General features: G+C 41.6%; 2 protein-coding genes across 2 annotated transcripts; one reads left to right on the top strand and one right to left on the bottom strand.

The window, feature by feature from the left end:
• The first annotated feature begins 3,759 nt into the window (after positions 1-3,759).
• Positions 3,760-12,551, top strand: LOC149108554 (uncharacterized). Its single transcript, XM_089293195.1, has 3 exons — positions 3,760-8,591; positions 9,053-10,318; positions 10,657-12,551. The coding sequence occupies exons 1-3, from the start codon at positions 3,784-3,786 to the stop codon at positions 11,045-11,047; spliced, it is 6,465 nt and encodes a 2,154-aa protein (XP_089149321.1). The 5' UTR covers positions 3,760-3,783; the 3' UTR covers positions 11,048-12,551.
• LOC110042215 (DNA replication licensing factor mcm7-like) lies at positions 12,210-24,999 on the bottom strand. The gene is made up of 19 exons (XM_089293196.1): positions 24,875-24,999; positions 24,691-24,767; positions 24,437-24,496; positions 23,655-23,759; positions 23,329-23,453; positions 22,388-22,568; positions 22,237-22,298; positions 20,251-20,509; positions 20,001-20,085; positions 19,357-19,488; positions 18,840-18,923; positions 18,193-18,279; positions 17,695-17,819; positions 16,234-16,415; positions 15,184-15,267; positions 14,469-14,637; positions 13,721-13,827; positions 13,150-13,218; positions 12,210-12,830 (listed from the first exon to the last, which is right to left on the bottom strand). Exons 1-19 carry the CDS (start codon positions 24,897-24,899, stop codon positions 12,695-12,697), a joined length of 2,154 nt encoding a protein of 717 aa, XP_089149322.1. The 5' UTR covers positions 24,900-24,999; the 3' UTR covers positions 12,210-12,694.
• Positions 25,000-25,014: the final 15 nt, after the last annotated feature.

Genomic DNA, 25,014 nt, shown 5'->3' with positions numbered 1-25,014 from the left:
ACACAATATGGAATGTTTGGCACAGCAGTAATACCTACAGCCACTAGCAACTCACCAACACAATATGGAATGTTTGGCACAGCAGCAACAACTACAGCCACTAGCAACTCACCAACACAATGTAAAATGTTTGGTAAACCAGCAACAACTACAGCCACTAGCAGCTCACCACCACAATATGGAATGTTTGGCACAGCAGTAATACCTACAGCCACTAGCAACTCACCAACACAATATGGAATGTTTGGCACAGCAGCAACAACTACAGCCACTAGCAGCTCACCAACACAATATGGAATGTTTGGCAGACTAGCAACAACTACAGCCACTAGCAACTCACCAACACAATATGGAATGTTTGGCTCCGCAGCAATAACTGCAGCCACTAGCAGCTCACCAACACAATATGGAATGTTTCGCACAGCGGCAACAACTACAGTCACTAGCAACTCACCAACACCATATGGAATGTTTGGCACAGCAGCAATAACTACAGCCACTAGCAACTCACCAACACAATATGGAATGTTTGGCACAGCAGCAACAACTACAGCCACTAGCAGCTCACCAACACAATATGGAATGTTTGACACAGCAGTAATACCTACAGCCACTAGCAACTCACCAACACAATATGGAATGTTTGGCACAGCAGCAACAACTACAGCCACTAGCAGCTCACCAACACCATATGGAATGTTTGGTACAGCGGCAACAACTACAGCCACTAGCAACTCACCAACACAGTATGGAATGTTTGGTACAGCAGCAACAACTACAGCCACTAGCAACTCACCAACACAATATGGAATGTTTGGCACAGCAGTAATACCTACAGCCACTAGCAACTCACCAACACCATATGGAATGTTTGGCACAGCAGCAACAACTACAGCCACTAGCAACTCACCAACACAATATGGAATGTTTGGCACAGCAGCAACAACTACAGCCACTAGCAGCTCACCAACACAATATGGAATGTTTGACACAGCAGTAATACCTACAGCCACTAGCAACTCACCAACACAATATGGAATGTTTGGCACAGCAGCAACAACTACAGCCACTAGCAGCTCACCAACACCATATGGAATGTTTGGTACAGCGGCAACAACTACAGCCACTAGCAACTCACCAACACAGTATGGAATGTTTGGTACAGCAGCAACAACTACAGCCACTAGCAACTCACCAACACAATATGGAATGTTTGGCACAGCAGCAACAACTACAGCCACTAGCAACTCACCAACACAATATGGAATGTTTGGCACAGCAGCAACAACTACAGCCACTAGCAACTCACCAACACAATATGGAATGTTTGGCACAGCAGCAACAACTACAGCCACTAGCAACTCACCAACACAATATGGAATGTTTGGCACAGCAGCAACAACTACAGCCACTAGCAACTCACCAACACAATATGGAATGTTTAGCACAGCAGCAACAACTACAGCCACTAGCAGCTCACCAACACCATATGGAATGTTTGGCACAGCAGCAACAACTACAGCCACTAGCAACTCACCAACACAATATGGAATGTTTGGCACAGCAGTAATACCTACAGCCACTAGCAACTCACCAACACCATATGGAATGTTTGGCACAGCAGCAACAACTACAGCCACTAGCAACTCACCAACACAATATGGAATGTTTGGCACAGCAGCAACAACTACAGCCGCTAGCAGCTCACCAACACCATATGGAATGTTTGGCACAGCAGCAACAACTACAGCCACTAGCAACTCGCCAACGCACTATGGAATGTTTGGCACAGCAGCAACAACTAGAGCCACTAGCAGCTCACCGACACAATATGGAATGTTTGGTACAGCAGCAACAACTACAGCCACTAGCAACTCACCAACACAATATGGAATGTTTGGTACAGCAGCAACAACTACAGCCACTAGCAACTCACCAACCCAATATGGAATGTTTGGCACAGCAGCAACAACTACAGCCACTAGCAGCTCACCAACACCATATGGAATGTTTGGCACAGCGGCAACAACTACAGTCACTAGCAACTCACCAACACCATATGGAATGTTTAGCACAGCAGCAATAACTACAGCCACTAGCAACTCACCAACACAATATGGAATGTTTAGCACAGCAGCAACAACTACAGCCACTAGCAGCTCACCAACACAATATGGAATGTTTGGCACAGCAGTAATACCTACAGCCACTAGCAACTCATCAACACAATATGGAATGTTTGGCACAGCAGCAACAACTAGAGCCACTAGCAGCTCACCAACACCATATGGAATGTTTGGTACAGCGGCAACAACTACAGCCACTAGCAGCTCACCGACACAATATGGAATGTTTGGCACAGCACCAACAACTACAGCCACTAGCAGCTCACCAACACCATATGGAATGTTTGGCACAGCAGCAACAACTACAGCCACTAGCAACTCACCAACACAATATGGAATGTTTAGCACAGCAGTAATACCTACAGCCACTAGCAACTCACCAACACAATATGGAATGTTTGGCACAGCAGCAACAACTACAGCCACTAGCAACTCACCAACACAATATGGAATGTTTGGCACAGCAGCAACAACTACAGCCACTAGCAGCTCACCAACACAATATGGAATGTTTGGCACAGCAGCAACAACTACAGCCACTAGCAACTCACCAACACAATATGGAATGTTTGGCACAGCAGTAATACCTACAGCCACTAGCAACTCACCAACACCATATGGAATGTTTGGCACAGCAGCAACAACTACAGCCACTAGCAACTCACCAACACAATATGGAATGTTTGGCACAGCAGCAACAACTACAGCCACTAGCAACTCACCAACACAATATGGAATGTTTGGCACAGCAGCAACAACTACAGCCACTAGCAACTCACCAACACAATATGGAATGTTTGGCACAGCAGCAACAACTACAGCCACTAGCAACTCACCAACACAATATGGAATGTTTGGCACAGCAGCAACAACTACAGCCACTAGCAACTCACCAACACAATATGGAATGTTTGGCACAGCAGCAACAACTACAGCCACTAGCAACTCACCAACACAATATGGAATGTTTGGCACAGCAGCAACAACTACAGCCACTAGCAACTCACCAACACAATATGGAATGTTTGGCACAGCAGTAATACCTACAGCCACTAGCAACTCACCAACACAATATGGAATGTTTGGCACAGCAGCAACAACTACAGCCACTAGCAGCTCACCAACACCATATGGAATGTTTGGCACAGCAGCAACAACTACAGCCACTAGCAACTCACCAACACAGTATGGAATGTTTGGCACAGCAGCAACAACTACAGCCACTAGCAGCTCACCGACACAATATGGAATGTTTGGCACAGCAGCAAAAACTACAGCCACTAGCAACTCAGCAACTCAATATCGAATGTTTGGCACAGGAGCAATAACTAGAGCCACTAGCAGCTCACCAACACAATATGGAATGTTTGGTACAGCAGCAAAAACTACAACCGCTAGCAACTCACCAACTCAATATCAAATGTGTGGCACAAGAGCAATAACTACAGCCACTAGCAGCTCACCAACACAATATGGAATGTTTGGTACAGCAACAACTACAGCCACTAGCAGCTCACCAACACAATATGGAACATTTGGCACAGCAGTAATAACTACAGCCACTAGCAACTCGCCAACACAATATGGAATGTTTGGTACAGCAGCAACAACTACAGCCACAACTACAGCCACTAGCAACTCACCAACGCACTATGGAATGTTTGGCACAGCAGCAACAACTAGAGCCACTAGCAGCTCACCGACACAATATGGAATGTTTGGTACAGCAGCAACAACTACAGCCACTAGCAACTCACCAACACAATATGGAATGTTTGGTACAGCAGCAACAACTACAGCCACTAGCAACTCACCAACCCAATATGGAATGTTTGGCACAGCAGCAACAACTACAGCCACTAGCAGCTCACCAACACCATATGGAATGTTTGGCACAGCGGCAACAACTACAGTCACTAGCAACTCACCAACACCATATGGAATGTTTAGCACAGCAGCAATAACTACAGCCACTAGCAACTCACCAACACAATATGGAATGTTTAGCACAGCAGCAACAACTACAGCCACTAGCAGCTCACCAACACAATATGGAATGTTTGGCACAGCAGTAATACCTACAGCCACTAGCAACTCATCAACACAATATGGAATGTTTGGCACAGCAGCAACAACTAGAGCCACTAGCAGCTCACCAACACCATATGGAATGTTTGGTACAGCGGCAACAACTACAGCCACTAGCAGCTCACCGACACAATATGGAATGTTTGGCACAGCACCAACAACTACAGCCACTAGCAGCTCACCAACACCATATGGAATGTTTGGCACAGCAGCAACAACTACAGCCACTAGCAACTCACCAACACAATATGGAATGTTTAGCACAGCAGTAATACCTACAGCCACTAGCAACTCACCAACACAATATGGAATGTTTGGCACAGCAGCAACAACTACAGCCACTAGCAACTCACCAACACAATATGGAATGTTTGGCACAGCAGCAACAACTACAGCCACTAGCAGCTCACCAACACAATATGGAATGTTTGGCACAGCAGCAACAACTACAGCCACTAGCAACTCACCAACACAATATGGAATGTTTGGCACAGCAGTAATACCTACAGCCACTAGCAACTCACCAACACCATATGGAATGTTTGGCACAGCAGCAACAACTACAGCCACTAGCAACTCACCAACACAATATGGAATGTTTGGCACAGCAGCAACAACTACAGCCACTAGCAACTCACCAACACAATATGGAATGTTTGGCACAGCAGCAACAACTACAGCCACTAGCAACTCACCAACACAATATGGAATGTTTGGCACAGCAGCAACAACTACAGCCACTAGCAACTCACCAACACAATATGGAATGTTTGGCACAGCAGCAACAACTACAGCCACTAGCAACTCACCAACACAATATGGAATGTTTGGCACAGCAGCAACAACTACAGCCACTAGCAACTCACCAACACAATATGGAATGTTTGGCACAGCAGCAACAACTACAGCCACTAGCAACTCACCAACACAATATGGAATGTTTAGCACAGCAGCAACAACTACAGCCACTAGCAGCTCACCAACACCATATGGAATGTTTGGCACAGCAGCAACAACTACAGCCACTAGCAACTCACCAACACAATATGGAATGTTTGGCACAGCAGTAATACCTACAGCCACTAGCAACTCACCAACACAATATGGAATGTTTGGCACAGCAGCAACAACTACAGCCACTAGCAGCTCACCAACACCATATGGAATGTTTGGCACAGCAGCAACAACTACAGCCACTAGCAACTCACCAACACAGTATGGAATGTTTGGCACAGCAGCAACAACTACAGCCACTAGCAGCTCACCGACACAATATGGAATGTTTGGCACAGCAGCAAAAACTACAGCCACTAGCAACTCAGCAACTCAATATCGAATGTTTGGCACAGGAGCAATAACTAGAGCCACTAGCAGCTCACCAACACAATATGGAATGTTTGGTACAGCAGCAAAAACTACAACCGCTAGCAACTCACCAACTCAATATCAAATGTGTGGCACAAGAGCAATAACTACAGCCACTAGCAGCTCACCAACACAATATGGAATGTTTGGTACAGCAACAACTACAGCCACTAGCAGCTCACCAACACAATATGGAACATTTGGCACAGCAGTAATAACTACAGCCACTAGCAACTCGCCAACACAATATGGAATGTTTGGTACAGCAGCAACAACTACAGCCACAACTACAGCCACTAGCAACTCACCAACACAAAATGGAATGTTTGGCACAGCAGCAATAACTACAGCCACTAGCAGCTCACCAACACAATATGGAATGTTTGGTGGAGCAGCAACAACTTCAGCCACTAGTCACTCACCAACACAATACCGAATGTTTGGCACAGCAGCAATAACTACAGCCACTAGCAGCTCACCAACACAATATGGAATGTTTCATACAGCAGCAGCAACTACAGCCACTAAAAGCTCGCCAACACAATATGGCATGTTTGGCAGAGCAGCAATAACTACAGCTGCTAGCAGCTCACCAATGCCATATGAAAAGATTGGCACGTTAGCAATAACTACAGGCACGCGCAACTCATCGACACATTTTGGTTTGATTAGCACACAAGCAATCAGTACAACCACTTGTAGCTTCTTATCACAATGTGGAATAATTGGCACAGAAGCGACAGCTAAAGCTACTAGCAGCTCCCCAACACAATATGGAATGTCTGGCACAGGAGCAATAACTAAAGCCACTAGTAGCTGGCCAACACAATATGGAATGATTGGCACTGCAGCTACAACTAAAGCCACTAGCAGCTCATCAACACAATATGGAATGTTTGGCAGAGCAGAAACCACTACAGTCACTAGTAGTTCACCAACAGAATATGGAATGATTGGCAGAGCAGCATCAACGACTTGCTCGCCAATGTCACCCATACAGTCATCTCAAACCCAGGTTCCGTTTAAGCAGTGTCAAAAGATGACAACCAAAGATACTTTGAGAGAACAAGAAACAGCAGCAATCGGCACTAGCAAGAAGAGTTCTAACCTGATGGCAAAGTTTGCTCTAAAACCCTGCTCTTGGACGTGTCCTGTTTGTCTAGTTAGCAATGAGGAACGCACAACCGTCTGCGTTACTTGTGGAACTGCTAAGCTATTAGATGGTACCACAAGTGTTTCGGAGGCGCCTAAAAGTGGGTTTCATTTACTGAATCAAGCAACGACTAGCAGTGCGCCAAATACTGTTTCTGGCAGATTGCAAGGAAATACGTCACCACGAAGCCCGTTTACTTTTGGAAAGAGTGATGCAGGATCTGTAAACAGCTCGCAGTTTAAATTTGGAATAAGTGATTCAGGACCCAGGAACAGCTCTCCATTTTCATTTAAAAACAACAATTCAGGACCTGTGAACTGCTCACCGTTTACGTTTGCAAAGAGCGATGCAGAAACAACGAAAAGTTCGATATTTGCGTTTATTAAGAGTGATACGGGAACAGCAAATAGCTCACCATTCTCATTTGGAAAGACTGATGCAGGAACCGTAAGCACTTCCCCATCTACATTTGGCGCTCCACCATCAGCACCTGATGATACATGTACTTCACTAAAAGCCGCCGTTACGGCCAGTCAAGTAGTTGGCGGCTCTACTGAGTTACCTTCAACTTCGAGGCCTCTAAAACCTCAACCCTTCGTTTTGGCAGCTGTTGGAGTCTCTGCTATTGCTAACAAAACAAACACAGCCACGTTCGCTTTGGGTTCTTCGGGCTTGACTGGATCATCACCTTTATCAGTCTCGATGCTTGAAAACAATACAAAAGACTCGAAATGTATAGCGTGCAGCACTGCTAAGCCTGTTGCTGGATCTGTTGGGCCTTCGTCTAAAACAGCAGGAGAACATACGAATGTTACGTCGACAAGTGTTCAACCTGTAGAGCCGAACACATTACAGGATTTCAACAAGGCCTCGACCTCCGCTGGCTCAATTTTCCAGTCACCCGGAGTAAAGGGATTGGCCAGTTCTCAGCTTTTTAACATTGGACGAGGAGAATCAAGTGAAGATAAACTAGATGACGAAATGTACCTATCTCCGAGTAAGACGTCCTCTCCAAGTAAGCAAGGAGTGACTCCACAAACGCACTCAACACCATTCCTCCAAGAGAATGTTGTCACCAGTCTTCCTTTTGGCACAAATACTCCAGCCAAGTTTACATTCAGTCTACGGGTTTCTCCTGAGTCTCCCTCTCGCAAAGCGAAATCACCCATATCACCTGCGTCACCCTTGTCTCCGGAGAGTCCTGACCATGCAGAGGATGATGGGCCACATTTTGAACCAGTGATACCACTTCCTAAAAAAGTGGAATGCCGAACAGGTGAAGAGGGCCAAGAAGTTCTGTTTTGTGAACGTTGCAAATTGTTTAGATATGATAGTGATGCATCGCAATGGAAGGAAAAAGGTGTCGGTGACCTCAAGATACTTCTCAATCCAAGCTCTGGAAGATACCGGGTCTTAATGAGACGTGAACATGTCTTTAAACTTTGCGCAAATCACATGATTTCTGTGGATATGGAGCTTAAACCCTTTCCAAATTCTGACAGAGCCTGGTTGTGGACGACACTTGCAGATTTCTCGGACGAAGTAAGTGTGGCAGAGACTTTAGGCGCAAGGTTTAAGACAAGCGAGATAGCTACTGAATTTAAGGATACGTTTGACAAGGCTTTACAATCTCTTATATCTGGAGCGGAGAATATCACATCTTCAGCAAAACCAGAAGTCAAACAAACTGACCAGGAAACTGCGAAGAAACTTGAAGATGACATTTCACTCGTGTTCGAAAGAGGAGTTACAGATGATCAAAAGGAGAGAGCTAAACGCTTAGAATTGCCAAGTAATTTTTTTGGATTTGAGGACTCGTCTTCTGGAACCGACTCCAGAGAATCAGACCCAGTTGCAAGGTGGGTAGATAGATATATAGATGGGTAGTGGTCTGCTAGGGTACATAATGCTAACCTATAGACACAGAACATTGTACGTGACATTTTACGATTCCAGCTACTTCAAGGGCATTCTCAAGTCAAATACACAATCTAATGTTTGGAAAATGTTTACCTTTGGTTCTTTTTCCTCGCCAATTTTGTAGCCAGTCCAACTGTAAAATGAACATTTATAAAGAAATAAAAATAATTATACTGATTATACTGATTGTAATGATTATAATGATTATAATGATTATTATAGCCTCTGGAGTCCGAATTAATGACAACAGCAGTAAAGCCAGAACCATTCCTGTGGCTCATGTGCCTTTCCCTCTTCCGCGACGTGTTTCACTTGTAATTGTTTGTTTCAAGTATTATTGTTTTACCGTACGTTTCACGACAGCCATTAAAACATTTTACATTTACTTTTGTTTCTACAGTCAACTAAGCCAGCCGACAGGCGATGTTTCTGAGGAAATATCAACGCCAAGTAAGTCAAACTTTCTGTTTGGTTCTCCTAGTGTGGCTTCACTGTCCTTCCAGTCAGTAGCTGCATCGTCTTTGGGTGGCAGTCCATTTGGCCAAAAATCCCAGCAGAAATCTCCAGGATTTACTGGTGCTGGTGCTCAGCTCTTTGCTGCTCAGAATACTGAGGATGACGATGGCACAGCAGAGGTAGACCATGATGGACCACACTTTGAGCCAATTATCCCACTTCCTGACATGATCGATGTCAAAACTGGGGAAGAACATGAAGAAGTCATGTTTTCTCACAGAGCCAAGTTATATCGATTTGAAGCAGACGACAAGCAGTGGAAAGAACGAGGAATTGGAGACATAAAGTTATTGAGAAATAGACAATCAGGAAAGATGAGAGTCTTGATGCGTCGAGATCAGGTGCTGAAAATTTGTGCAAATCATCAGATAACCGTTGACATGAAACTACAACCCAATGCAGGTTCAGATAGATCCTGGGTGTGGAGCACATTGGCAGACTTTTCTGAGCAGGAACGCAAAGCAGAACAACTTGCGGTCAGGTTTAAATCAGAAGACATTGCAAAGCAATTCAAAGAGAAGTTTGAAGAATGTCAAGAACTGTTGAAGGACCAGACACCAGTGAAGACAGTTCAAAAAGAGCAAGCGCAAGAAGAAGTCAAAGACGATCTTGTCACCAGGTTCAAAGCAGCTGAAGGGTCGTGGGAGTGCGACATTTGCATGGTGAGAAACGACAGTGATACAGTTGAGTGTGCAGCTTGTGGTGGTCTGAAACCAGGAGCAGAACCAAGTCAAGGCCAAAAGAAAGATACAAAAACGTTTCTATCTCGATCTGCTGCACCATCTTCTGGTTCAGCGTTTTCATTTGGATCAGCTACATCATCCACTGGTGCAGGATTTTTATTTGGTTCAGCTGGAACGGGCCAAGGTGATGCAAGGTTTTCATCGTTTGGTTCATTCGGCGAAACACAGAATTCCAAGTCAGGAATTCCGATAAGATTTGGTTCCTTTCAGGGAGAAGAACATGCGGCTGAACAGCAGACTGCGGACAACAAGGAAAGTGTTTCTCCAACAGTTGAGGAAACGCCTCGTAAAGAAGTTGAGGACGAGAACGATGAACAGGCTCAGAATGTGCAGGATGTTGAGAGTACTACTGACCAAGCAAAGGTCGAAGATAGCAACAAAGAGGAAACAAAACCTACTGAGGAAAGGTCAGTTGTGCCCAAATTGTGGGTTAGAAACTTTTCATAACTACTTCTGAATAATAACTACTTCATTCACTTTCGATCCACTAATCGACATATGCAAACTCTGAAATAGGGCAAATCTCAGTTGGGAGAAACTATTACAATAAAACGCTTCATGTTGAACTGGAGGTGGAGTTCATTAGAGTAATGTATCTGCCAAGTTGACACTACCTTCAATGGTTAAAGTTGTCATTCAAGTGTATTAACTAGTTTCTTATTTGGTAAGACGGGTCATTGTTCGTGATAAAAGGTAGTAAAAAATAGTGTTCTAACAGATCATTCTACGATTTCTGTTTTTCCAGTGACGAGGCATCCCCACCTGACGAGCAACCCGCAAAAGATCCTCCACCGACCACAGAAGAAAAGTTTCTTTTTGGTTCCTCCAGCATCTCTTCTTTGTCGTTCCAGTCGGTAGCTGCCACGTCTCTGACCAGCAGTCCATTTGGGCAGAAAGCATCCAAATCATCTCCTGGGTTTGCAGGTGCTGGTTCCCCGCTGTTTGCCTCAAAAGCTACAGGAGACCATGATGAATCAGTGACCGAAGACGACCATGATGGACCCCACTTTGAGCCAATTATCGCACTCCCTGACAAGATCGATGTCAAAACTGGGGAAGAACATGAAGAAGTCATGTTTTCTCACAGAGCCAAGCTATATCGATTTGTAGCAGACGACAAGCAGTGGATAGAATGAGGAGTTGGAGACATAAAGTTATTGAGAAATAGACAATCAGGAAAGATGAGAGTCTTGATGCGTCGGGATCAAGTGCTGAAAATTTGTGCAAATCATCAGATAACCATTGACATGAAACTACAACCCAATGCAGGTTCAGATAGATCCTGGGTGTGGAGCACATTGGCGGACTTTTCTGAGCAGGAATGCAAAGCAGAACAGCTTGCGGTCAGGTTTAAATCAGACGACATTGCAAAGCAATTCAAAGAGAAGTTTGAAGAATGCCAAGAACTGATGAAGAACGAGACACCAGCGAAGTCACTCTAAGAAGACCAAGGGCACCAGGAAGTCTAAGACGACCTTTTCACCACGTTTAAAGCCACTGAAGGATCATGGGAGTGTGCATCTGCATGGTGAGAAACGACTGTGGTAAAGTTGAGTGTGCAGCTTGTGGAGGTCTGAAACCTGGAGCAGAACCTAGACAAGACCGCAAAAAAGATATGAGGACATCGTTTCCACTTGGAGCTTCTACACCATCTTCTGGTTCAGCGTTTTCATTTGGATCGTCTACAGTACCTACTAGTGCTGGGTTATCGTTTGAATCGACTACATCATCTGCTAGAGCTGGGTCACCCACGTCATCTGCTGGAGCTGGAATTTTGTTTGGATCGACTACACCATCTACTGAGCCAGCGTTCTCTTTTGGATCAACTACACCATCTACTCTTTTAGTGTTTTCATTTGGATTGGCCACGCCATCTACTAGTTCGGCATGTTCATTTGGATCGACCACAACTTCTACTTAGAACTGAGGTTTCTTATCAGAGGGATCCTGAAATGACAGTTTAAGGTGATGGTGCAGCTTGTGCATGGAAACCCAAACATGAAAGAAAAACAGAGTCGAGGGATGAATCAGTTCCCAGGATGCATATTCTAGAATGGTTTTCCAGTTACTCTATTGTGCAAACTTGAGTTAAGCCTTATTCCTGTCTCGGTTGGGTTTCCCATGAAGAGATATAAACGATGCGGTAATAAATTGTTTTGAAGAAGCAAACGAACATGGAGGCCAAAATTGGACGTAAACACAAAAGGAAGATAGAAAGAAAACCGCCTTTATTCTAATAGGGAATCAATATGAAGTAAAAATCTGGTTTAAGCTCTAGGAAAGAGGCTTACAACTCCATTAGTGGCTCCGTAGCGCCGGAGTTAACAACAGATTGGTGAAGTTTATTTACTTTTCACAAGTTTTACAGACTGAACAAGCTAGTTGAATATTATTCATGTACGGATCATTTTGATGTTTAAAATAATTATTATAAGTAAGACTCGTGAGAACTAAATGGGACAAAATTACGTCTTTAATGTACCAGGTAATTCTACCACTCGAAAACGTCAAGAAGCATTACAAGTATGTAGAAAAAGAATATTTACAGGTGACAACAATACTTAAATCTTATTCACGGGTGTTATCTAAAGTGTTCAGTACAATAAGAACATAAAATAAACTGGGCACAATAATGATGAATGATGAAGGCGTGTGCTTCGCGGCTGCAAATTCTCTAATGTTAGATCTTTCTTAATACCTAACTGAAAAGACAACGTCATTAAACTACACTACTCTGCGCCTCCAGATACTTGAAGCCAACTTTTCAGATTGTTCTCACTTTATCACTGCACAAAAGTAATTCTTGTCTTGTTGGAATTGATTTGCCACACGTTCAGGTCTTCATACTCTCCAAGACATGCATCAAACTGATCTGGAGTAAAACCCTTGGTCAAACAACGCTGCTGGGCCTCTTGAAGTCTGCAGTAAGGAAAAAACTACAGGTGAGAATACACTCTTAACCTGTCTCTAGTTTCTGTCGCCCAAAACATTTTTATCAGCCTGCTTGCTTTGGTGTCTTACGGTTTTCAGAGCTGTATACTATAACAGGTTCATAAAGCAACAAATACATGCTCTAGAAAATCTTAGCAAACTTGTCACTTTTACCGTTAATCAGGAACATTAACCTCCAACTGAAGTTACAGTATGACTAAAAGATCATTTGGCATTTGGTGTCCCCGAGTCGCAACCGATGTAGCACAACTGGGTGGAATTAAATACTGATGTTTTCAAGACTTACTTCACGCTACTTGCTTCCCCAGCCATTTCTTTGATAATGCCATAAATTGCATCAACTGGATTCACAGTCCTAAACAAAAACAAAGCAACACATTGGTTTCGTAAAGAATAAATTATGAGCCTTTCCCCCTCCCAATAACTCCAGGTTGTCTGTAGTGAGGAGAAGTGTTGTTCTTTGACTCCTTTATTTAATTTTGAACCTTTTTAGAAGCAGTAGCACCCGATATCTGATACTTGGCCCTGATACTTGGGATCAAAGGGTTGTGTGGTTCCCTCTATGAGACATGCCAGCAAGGAATCATGGTAGCTGTATTCATCATCGTGAACTGGATATTTGTTTCAATGAATACAACTACCCTGATTACCTGCAGGCGTGTCTCTTAGGGGGAATCGATCATTCTAGTGATCATGGTTTCCATACCATGAAGAAGTACATGTAAATTAGTAGCAATGACCATACTGTCGTTACAATTATTAAGTTCACTGCAACAATAGTCAATAGTTATCAGTCCTAGTGCATACACAGTCCGAAGTTACTTAATACAAGACAACTTTACAGATTGTGTTCCCACCTAGTGGCACCCTCGTCATCAACTAGGGAAGCCTTTGACATTTCCATGAGTCTCATGGCTTCGTTCACATCTTCTTTCTCTACAACATCTGCCAAACGGAGACGAGCCTGTTCGAGCAAAACAGGAGATACAGTAAATACCATACAACAATTTTAAAGAGCTTGCGAGAGACATTTGTTCTCAGCATGCTATTCTCGTTTCAAAAGCCCCTTCCCTGAGACATGAATGATCGTGTGTCGAAATCTGAAGTTACTTACATTAAGTAATTATGACATTGTTACATCTTCGTACAGCATGTACTAACCTCCATTTGGTGGAAAAATATGCTCAAATATTTTTTGGTGGACATTATCTGTTCCGAGAAGTGCACAGTTCCCGAAGTTCAGGGAAAACTGTGAGCTCTGAGAAACAGATAATGTCCAAGGACAAATAACCAAGCATGTTTTTAAAGTCAAATGGAGGCTATCACCTTTATTATCCTTAATTTTTTTTTTTTGCAACACGTGGTATTTGAATATTAGGGAATATCACTTGAATATTCCCCAGTTTTAGTTGGAGCATGTTCCGTCATGTGACAAGTTCAAACCAATCTCGTGAACAAAAATATTCAATTGATTATAAACAATAATATTACTATAAGTTGCCTTAGCTGGGATGGGAAAAAAACAGCAATGTTATCATGCCTACATGTGGGCATTCAGTTCAAATTCTTGAATAAAGTATTCTTAAGAGAGCAAAGTTGACTCACCAAGGCAGTTGCAAGCCGAAGTACAGCCAGTAAAGTTCTTGCTGAGGTAAAGGTTGTGTCTCTGTTAGTTCTAGCTTCTTTCCTCATTTCTACATATGCGCTAACAATGTAATCTGTAAGTGCCTCCGGGATGACGGGTTGTTTTTCTTTACATGCAGCAATGTAACGTCTGAAGGAAAACAATGACAGGAGCATTCAGAAAACAAGCTGCTGTACACGCAAAACTTGAAGAACTAATTCCCTTAAGGGTTTTCTGTACATCATGCTCAACTAATCCTTGATCCTAAAAAACCTCTAATGATGGTAGATGTGCATCTCTACAGATGTACAAGGTACATGTATGGTGTATTTTGGAGCAGCTATAATAGTGTCCCTGAACAAAACGAAATGTTCAAGTAACAAAAGAACTGATTTCCCAAAGGAGAGAAATTTCATTGTTTGGGAATGCCGATACGGCTGCTGCGAAGACACTCTTACTATTACAATGTACAACCTTTGGATCGGTTGTCGCTTGGAACTTTTACATGCAAAATCCAATCAAACACACTACACACATTCGCATAGAGCTACTGTCCACCTAACAGATCATGGCTGACTATGGACTTCCTCAAGTTTCTCAGGTAGCAGATGCATCAAGTACAAAGTATGTGAAGACAGATATCTGTTAATGTTGGCTACATTGCACATGTAGGTATTGTTATCAGTTTTTTCATACCTCATAAGGTTCATATCCAAAGATGTGAACTGCATCGGAGGATGGGAGCTGTGCTGATGAACATAAGTGATGTGTTGTGCTAACCTGAAAATATACACAGCGAAAGAAAATTAACAACATATTTTTAAATTTTGTGTCTTGTGCTCAGTCAAACACAATTAACTTTTCTACCAGTCAGTAATCAGTGGGGGAGGGATAGGGGGTGGGAACCTCCCACTTCCTGTACCCTTCTCTCCTGCTTCCCATACCTTTATCTCCCACCCTTGTCAGCCTTGCTCTACTCCCCTGTAAATAAGGAGACTCAAAACACTTCCTTTGGTTTCAGTCTTGCTCATCTTACTCACGCTCATGTCTTTTGACAGCTTCACTTAAGTGACAGCATTTCATAACCTGTGACGTAACCACCGTGAAAGGGTTTCCAATTTTACCGGAAGTGAGTCTCTGTTTTTTAGCCCAAGGGGAAATTTTTGTTTGCTTGTCAACCCAGGATTCTCAAAATAAGCTAAATGCAAGTCAAACATTTATTTATAACATTTTGGGTTCTTGTTTTTGAAAGTATTTTAACGCGTAATATATGAAAAAAAATAACATTTTGTATTTCTCTCCTGATTCCCACCCTCTTAAAACTCCCGCTTCCCACCCTTTCCTCTCACGCCTCCTGCCCCCTACTCTCCCAGGCTCCTGCCTCCTGTCCCTCCCCACTAGTCAGGTATTTAAGGCTGCAGCTGTAAAAGCACCCTGTTCATATCACCCTCATATCTGCCACTTAGTATTAGTGTAACACAATATCTTGGGACATAATGTCTGTTTCGAAGCACTGGTGCATCGCTGCAACCCTTGTTATTTTCTTTTTTACTAGAAATTTACTGATGAAAAACATTTCTTGGCAAACGTTACCTTAAGGAAAAAAAACCTCCCCCTTCATATGTACATGCTACAGTTGATATCATGTTTATGGCACAGAGGCTTTGTTAAATAAAATGCAAGAGAAGTATAGTAATGGACAGGGCATTTTATCATAAAATACAAACATAAACAAATTATTCTCACCTTAGGTCATTGTCCCTGTCTGGTTTGTCCTGGATCAGCCAAAGTACATCAAATCTTGACAACAGTGCCGCTGGAAGCTGAATGTTTTGCTCTGCAGATTTCTTTGGGTTATAACGTCCATATGCAGGATTGGCAGCTGCCAAGATGGATACTCGAGCATTCAAGGTCGTCATGATTCCAGCCTTTAGAACAACAGCATGTGGTTATTACAAGTATAAACTTGAGCCAAGAGAATCTCAATACTCATAGAACTCATGCAGCAGACACAGCTGTGCTGGACTCGTCTTTTGAGCACTCCCCATGCCACTGGATTGTGGGTTTGCACAAGGCCTTTGAACTCTTACAGTGCCTCTCTCCACAAAGTAGTTTAATGTGCAATGGGTACTGCTGAACTGCTTGAAAAATGATGGGTCTTGGCAAATTTTCAGTGTCTCAAACTAGATTCTCAGAATCTCAATCTTGCAAAATTTAGAGTGGGTCTCAGAATCTCATATTTCAGATTTCTTGATCACGGTGTCTTGTGCTCAAATTTTGAATCACAGCATCTTGGGCTTAGATTTGAAATATCAGTCTCGGATTTTAAATTAGGGTCTTGGAGTATCAGCAAGTTGCGGACTTTACCATTTTTATACCCCTACCAGAAAAACTGAAAGAGGCTACCTGAGATGGATTAGTATCCCCTCCATGGAATCAAACAATACCCCTAGTCATATCATGTCACAGAAACCACAGTAAAGCACCTGGGCTAATGGGCAACATTTCTCTCCCATCCATTGGATTGGAAGACTTAAGACGAAATCTGATAGAAAATCAAGCAATTTCATGAATTAAATTATCTTATCTTATCTTATCTTATTTCAGGTTTTAGTGGACAAAAATTTGGTACCAGAATAATTTTAAGTATTTTACAGTCATTTTCACATTTTCTCAAAGGTAAATACATAAATAATTGCCCGAAATAACACTGAGAACAATTTCCCATGGGAACGAGAGAAAATGAATTTCAAAGTTCAGAGAACTTGTGCAAACACAGGCAAAATTTCATCATCAGTTTCATTTCACCAGTCCTTTCAAGTGTTTCATACAAAGTTCAACATTTGTTTTCAATGTTTGGTGTTGCTAGAAGTGTTTTTTTAAAGAAGATGTTTAAAATAGACGTACAGAAGTTTGCAATACATTGTAAATAATCTTAGTACTAGGTTTTTGTCCACTCATGATGTCCACCTTTCCTTTAAGGCCTACACAAGAGTACCCTAGTTTAGTACAGATATCGACATTTTCAGTACACATACATGTAGTATTGGCTCCTAGCTTAGCTCTTATCCAGACTTACTATTTTTCAATGTGTTTGTCAGTTGGACTTCCCAATGTGTATATGACAAAAAATCTAGACTTGCACTATGCAGGCATTTTGACAGATCCAGATATCTGGACTTCTTTATACAGTGTAGTCATTCTCACCTTAGCAATGGAGACTGTCTGTTGTTCCATAACTTCATGAATTGAAGTTCTGTCAGCATCCATCATCTTGTCAAACTCATCGATGCAGCAAACACCTTTGTCTGCTAACACCAGCGCTCCTCCCTCTGAAAGAATTATTAAAACAGTTAGATGAGGAAGGATCTTTGCCAAAGAATTACCTTATTCAATAATGGTATTCAGCAACAATATTTGGTTTTCTCTGTCATGGATTATTGTGTTACTGGGTTGTCCTGAATAAACTTACAATATTAGTAATAAATTAATGAGAATTAATGAGAAAGATAATTACAGACTACATTGTGCAGTGACAAACTAATCAGGGAAAGATCCAGAGTTCTCCTGACATAGGTCAAATTCATGACCATTATAGAACACCAGTCGAACATTCCCTAGTGGGAGCTTGGCATATATAAGCCTGCTATTTGGGATGTAATGTAATGTACTGTAAAACAAGCAAAAAGTTGCACATACACATACCAAGAATCATTTCTCCTGTCAGAGGATCCTTCATAACCGCTGCCGTGAGACCAACACCTGAGCTACCACGGCCTGTGGTGTACTGACCTGAATCATCAGGATAACATCATTAATTAAAATCAATATTAACAAAATGATGTCCATGACTACTAAATAACATCCTGATAAGATTGTATTCCTTCACATTTCAATTCTGCAAAATGGAGGTGCATCAAGTCTGATAACAGGCCTGGCCTGTCCAGGCTAGTTTTACTTGTAACTCCGGCTTTCTTTGCATGAAGCAGTTATTGTAGGTTATACAGTGGTTTCATTAAGGGCAGCTGTGAGGATGATTTTGCCCACCTGGTTTTACCATCTACATGTAAAAGGAAATTTTTCTTATGACCTACACTCGACGGACACACATATCAGCCTTTGTATTGATGGATACTCCACTGATAACCAACTGACACTCCACTGACACTCAACTGATACTCAACCGACACTCGACTGACTGTCGGCCAATGTGTAGCCAAGTACTTGCTGCATATTGACTGAGTGTCGGTTGATACATTGGCTGATAATGTCAACTGACACTGCCTACAGTAAACATGATTCAACTTCAAGCTAAGATTCAGTATGTAATCAATTAGACTTTGAATACTTACTTCGAGGTGCAAGCCTGTCAATGTAAGCAAGCATTTGACTCTTTGCTACACCAGGGTCACCCATCAACAATATATTGATATTTCCTATAGGAAAAATAATGAAGTTCTTAAAGAGGGTAGGAGTAAGAAGAAGTGATTCCCAAAACACAAATTAGAATGAACACATCTTGACAGACTTAAAGAAAATATTTGGTTTGAAGCCAGGCATGGTTATGTCATTCCTGGCTTAAAAACTATAATAGGACGTTTTGGTTGCTGCTGCAACCTCCTTTAGCTAAAAAAAGGAACCCAACATTTTTTTGCTAAGAAGGTTGGAGCAAGAACTGAAACATGTTATTATAGTTTTTAAGCCAGCAGCAATATATTTTTATCAATTTTTCAGAGTGTACATGCACAAGTGAGACCGATTTCTATTGTTACTCAGCACAGGGGTTTTGTATGATCAGCCTCAAAGTCACATTCAATTTCAAATCTTCAAGCTGTTTACAAAATGAAAGTTGCACATCACAAACATCACCTCTTATTTTCATTCCCTGAGGGGTGCAGTCCACTCCACCAACCAACAGCAACAGCAGCACCTTCTTAATGTCTTCATGGCCATAAATCTCAGGTGCTAGAGATGATGCCAACTTGTCGTAAAAGTCCGCTTCTGCAATCAGAATATTTGATAATCAATTGGCATTGATGCCACATGTCATTACTGTATGTTTGAGTTCAGGCCTGATCAGCAGGGTCCTTGCATTATGTTTCTATCTTTCCAAGAGAATAAATTGACATGTGCTAAGGAGTCTAAATTAAAAGATAACCACACAAAACTATGGACTAGTATACTGTCCAGGAGGAGAGGGGACTCCCAAGTCTATTCAAGGCAGGGGTTTCACTAAGGGACCAGCACCAGGCAATGTGACTGGCTGTAAGGATGATTTTGACTGCCTGGTTTGACCACGTAGAGGAAAGTTTTTCTTATAAAGAAATTCTGCTCAAAACGTTTTGCCTCTCTGTGAAAACAGTTGCCCTGCTGCTGAAAACGTTAATGAAACCTCTGTCGAGGTGCATATAAACAGAAACTGGTTAGATACTGTTACTGATGGGCCCTATGGCTGCTCCTTTTTTAAGACTGAAATAAAATTTAACCTCGAAAGATGCACCTAAGACACAAACCTTCAGACAAAGCCCTGATTTCTTCATCACTTAGGTCTTCATCACCCAGCTCATCATCCTCTGTCTTGTTCATTTTGACAATTCTCTGCACATAAAAATGAAGTAAAAAATATACTTGTTTACTGTCATGTCGACCTGCTAGGATGATCAACATCTACAAGTAATCTCTCATAGCATCACACAGCTGTAAAATTGGTACAAAATTGGTACAAAGTACTTTAATGGAAAGGTTTCTTTTCAAAAAGCTTACATGAGCTTCCAAAAATGTCTCTGACAGTAGCCCTTGTGTAAGCTGTCTGAAGCCAGTTTTCATCATGGGAAGAAACACTCCTGTGGCAGCAACGTGATCGCCTGGCACTGCAAGCCTTGTTGTTTCACCTTTAGCAATAACTGTCATGGACCTTGGTATATTTCCAACAGGTACTTGATCACTGTGTTCCTGAATTTTTAGCTCCTGGAATTTGACGAACTTAGATCCTCTCGTTTGAAGGTACAGACGACCACCAGCCCTGAGAAGAACAAAAGGTACATGTACCGTAATTTCTGGCAGTTTACCCGCACGTCAGATTACCCGCACCGGTCGTTTTTTGCCAAAATGAGAAAAAAGATTCAGCAGATTACCCACACTGGCAGATAACCTGCACCAAAATACAAAAGAAAGTTATGCTAAATAGTTCAAGAACTCACAAATTTGAAGTGATCAAGGGAGACTAAGCCTTTCATGTTCGTGTCCATTTGGAATAAGATAAAAGTTTCTGCTACTTGGCCACCAATAGGGCAGTTAAAAGCACTCTCCTCAGCATTACTTTCTTAAGTTTGATTTTACAAGTTAAATATCCAATGTATTGATGTTTAAGACTTAACAGAATGCGAAGCGTTCGTTGTTGGAGCGTGCAATTAGTAAATTTTCACACCCATTGTTTTCGATATTCATTGAGAGTTGAACGGACTTGTAAAATTCGGCTCGCAATTTTCTCAAAAAAACAATATCTTGGGATCTACTTGGTCTTAGAAATTGCTTGAAACAGGAAAATACTTTTTAAATCAAGGCAGTACTAACTGTAAATTTTCCACTGATGCGTTGAGTATTTTTGTATTATTTCTTCACTTGTCAGTGTTTTGTTTACACTCGTGCCAACAATTATATTTTTTATCACGTTCCACTAATTATGCGGTGCCATGAATTCAACAGATCACCAAGATATTTATGGTATCTCAGGTTCTACTGGGTCTAAGAAATTGCTTGAAACGGGAAAATACTCTATAACTCAAGGCAGCGCTAGCTAGGAATATTTCGCTGATGTGTCGAGCATTTTTTTTTATCACAGTCAATGCTATTTTTTCACTGCACGCGTGCCGACAAACGTCGGCATCATGTTTCAGTTAGGCTTTGTGTTTTCCACAATAAAAGACACGTTAAAAGGTTTAGGTGAGAATTTTTCTAAGCAAAAAAAAACTAGCTGTGAAATTGACAAGGTAAGAAAACTATCAAAACACAAACGCGTAGCGAAAAATTTGTTTGTATGGAATTTTTTTTGTATGATTTCATCCACCTTGCATCAGCTATAATCAATCAACGTTTAAAAGAATTTCACAGCAAATAAAGCACGATACAAGAGTTGATAGGACATGTTTCTCATTTAAACAAATGAGGCATTACACAGGTTTGTGGCAAGCATATATTTAATGACTGTTATCTTTGTTTTATCTTCTGTCAGTACTATAATAATTACTGTTAAATACTTACGGGAAGATTAAAAAATTATCAGATAACCCGCACCACCCTATTACCCGCAGCAACAGTAGTTTACTGGAAAATTAATGCATTACCCGCGGGTAATCTGCCAGAAATTACGGTAATAAGGGCATTGTTAGTGCTTTCAGTATCAAAGTCTCTTTCCCACTCTCAGTATGTTTTGATGGGCCTGATAAGATAAATAAAAATAAATTACAATGTTTAGACTAATAGCCACAACAGCCTCGGCTAGTTTTTATGCAGGTTCTCCATCCTGGTAAAATTGGAATTTGAAGACCTTGGTTTTTGTGGAGGAAGGAAAACAGGAGAACCCAGAGAAAAACCCTCAGAGCAAGGCAAGAACCAACAACAAACTTAACGGCAAATGCCATGTATAGCACCAGGCTTGAATCAAACCCAGGCCACATTGGTGCGAGGGGAATGCTCTCGCCACTGAACGATCCCTGCTTTTTTGAAATACATGTACATTTCAAAACTTACTTGTTCACTTTGCATTCTTCACTTGGGCACATCAGCAATGGCATAAAAGTTTGTGATGAAATCTAAAGGAAAGTGTTTGAACACATTGTTACAAATATAGGTGCAAAATTCAAGGAATTTAAGGTAAATAATACCCTGGTAATGTACGTACTGGTTGATATGATTCTGCGCCACACTGATCACACGTGTATGTCGCTACTTCCACTACTGGCTTCACCTCTGTACATCTTGTAACAATCCCACGCACCACAACAAGTTTACCGATGTTGTTAGCCTTCACTTCACGCACAGCACTGGCCCTTTGACGGCTTAGATGCTTAAAATACACCTCACTGGAAATAATTCAACAACACAAAATCATTACAAAATGTGGACCACGAAACAGGGACTTGCATGTAATGATAACAATATTATAATAATAAAATAGATAATAACGAAATATTGTTAAGCTTTTAATAAAAGGTGTCGTGAGAAGAGTTCTGACTTGTGGCTAAACAGAGCTCTTCTCGGAACACTTTTCACAAAAAGCTTAATGAAATTTTGTTATTGTCTATTTTTTTATTAATATTATTATAATATTTTTATCATTACATGCAAGTCCCGGTTGGTCAAACCAGGCAGTCAAAATCGTCCTCACAGCCAGTCAATTTGCCCAGTGCCCGGCCCTTAATAAAACCCCTGCAATGGCATAAATTCTGGGTTGTCACAAAGCTCTGAAGTTGGCAGTTTTATATTTTTCTTTGCAAGTAGACAGCTGATTTTGACATCTTTTTCTCAGGAATCAAGCAGATAGTCCCAGCTGACTGAGACCACAGCATACAAGGCTGTCATTAAGTTTTGAGTCACCCATTGCCTTGGTCCTCACACCTGTAACAAACTTGTTACTTTGTGGATGAATTGTACTAAGAACAGGCAAGTTCACCGGTAACATCAAGGGCTCATCAAGGATACTCAGCCATAACGGGTGTTACGGGTTACAGCCCTTAATGACAGCCCTGGATAGATGGTGATGTTCACCAGTACCTGGCTACTATGGACAAACCAGTTAATTATTTCTCTATGCCACTGAATGATAAAATTAATGAAACTTACTATCTTCTAAGAAGTTCTGGTGGGTATTTGTTCCTTGGATCTCTTGTTTCTGTATCATTTCTGTTTCGTTGTTCCAGGAGAAGGCGATGTTCAATGTAAACATCTAATGCATCCTTTACTTGAACCTGTCAAGACACAAGTTGATGACAATGATAATTGGGTAATTACAAATGTTAGTATATAGTTTTCTTAACTAGCCTTTTCATCAAATTCTACTGTCAGTACTTCATACCAAAGCATCATAACAACCATTAGAAAATACATGTAGTACTGCAAACCCTTTCTGACGGAGGAAAAAGTCTTAAAGTATCATATATTCATAGTACCTCTCTCTCCTTGTAGTCTGGTAACATTTCGAACACAGCATCTTCAAACAGCTGTTTGTAACGTCGAGCATTCTCCACTATGTTTTCTGCTAACTCTGGATCAATCTGCAAGAAAAACACCAAAGTGACAGGTTAACACCAATACATAGCAATGTTGTTGTCCTGATATACTGTTTGCTGCACTTCATTTTGCACTGAAATGGCGTTTTGCATACCATACAAAATCTGACAATTTTGTTTGTGGCCCTTTAAACAAATTTCTTGCCCTCGCACGTCTTTTGAAGATGTTTTATTGGTGTCTGAACTTATTTTTTTAGGACTAAGAAAGTCTAGTAGTTGCAAAAAGCTACACTGTAGTTCCGCTGTCTTACAAAGCCTCAAACAGGCATGACCATCAGCCACCCCTATGTGTGCATAAGATGATTTGGTCAACATCGCAAAGTTGAGTTCTTGGGAAAGACAGGAGTACAGTACCATACAAATGATCACCACCAAATTCTTTCGACATTCTGACAAAAAGGCTTGGGGGTTACGTTGCAATGTAATTCTTCCAGCTTTCCAGAAGGGGTAGAATCAAATTCCTGAACTGGATTACACTCTTTAAGAACTATTAACGGCAATTTGAATTATATGCAAACTTCCTCACGGTAGTTGAAGTACCAGAAAACCCTTGCAAGTGAAGATTCCAGGCAGGAGCAAATTCATCTTTTTAAAGCTGCTATTCAATTTACATGAAATTGCAGATGTAATTAAGTTTATGTACGCTATCATGTAATCCTTACCTCAGCGATGTCATCAAGTTCAATTAAGAGCTCTACTTGTTCACGGTGGGCAATTTTAACCTAGCGAAACAAAAACTGGTGAGTTGTATAAGCGAACCCTGGAAAATGTGCTAAATTGTGGCAATGCAAATTCAAAATGCAATCGACACATGCGATTTGCACGAGTGTTTTCGTTAACTTAATCGAGAAGAAAGCAAAAGATCGTCAAGAATTTACAGAAGTCAAAGCACAGAGGCTTAGCAATTGGCGCTCACCAGTTGTTCTCCATACTTAAAGATCTTTCCACCATCTCCATCGACGTAGAATTCGGCCAAAAACCGCTTCGCGTTGTCTGCGACAAGAACGGTACAAAACGGCATAAATTAAATCAAAACTCGCTTCTGAAGTTACCAAAGCTAAAATGCAACCAACAAAACAGACCAATAAACTTTCCAATACCTTTTTCTGCTTGGTAATCCGGCATATTTGGTGGAGACTGCAAATTTTGACGAAACCAACGTGCTGTGAGTGAAAGCGATAAAAATTATAATCTACTCGGAACGCGTCTTCTAGCATGTGACAAATTTGGCGCGAAAACC

Source organism: Orbicella faveolata, unplaced genomic scaffold (assembly GCF_042242905.1).
Source record: "Orbicella faveolata isolate gen_17 unplaced genomic scaffold, um_ofav_v1 contig_25, whole genome shotgun sequence".
In the NCBI taxonomy this organism is placed as follows: Eukaryota; Metazoa; Cnidaria; class Anthozoa; order Scleractinia; family Merulinidae; genus Orbicella; species Orbicella faveolata.
Note: the sequence above shows the minus strand (reverse complement) of the source record. Positions and strands in the feature narration are given on the sequence as shown.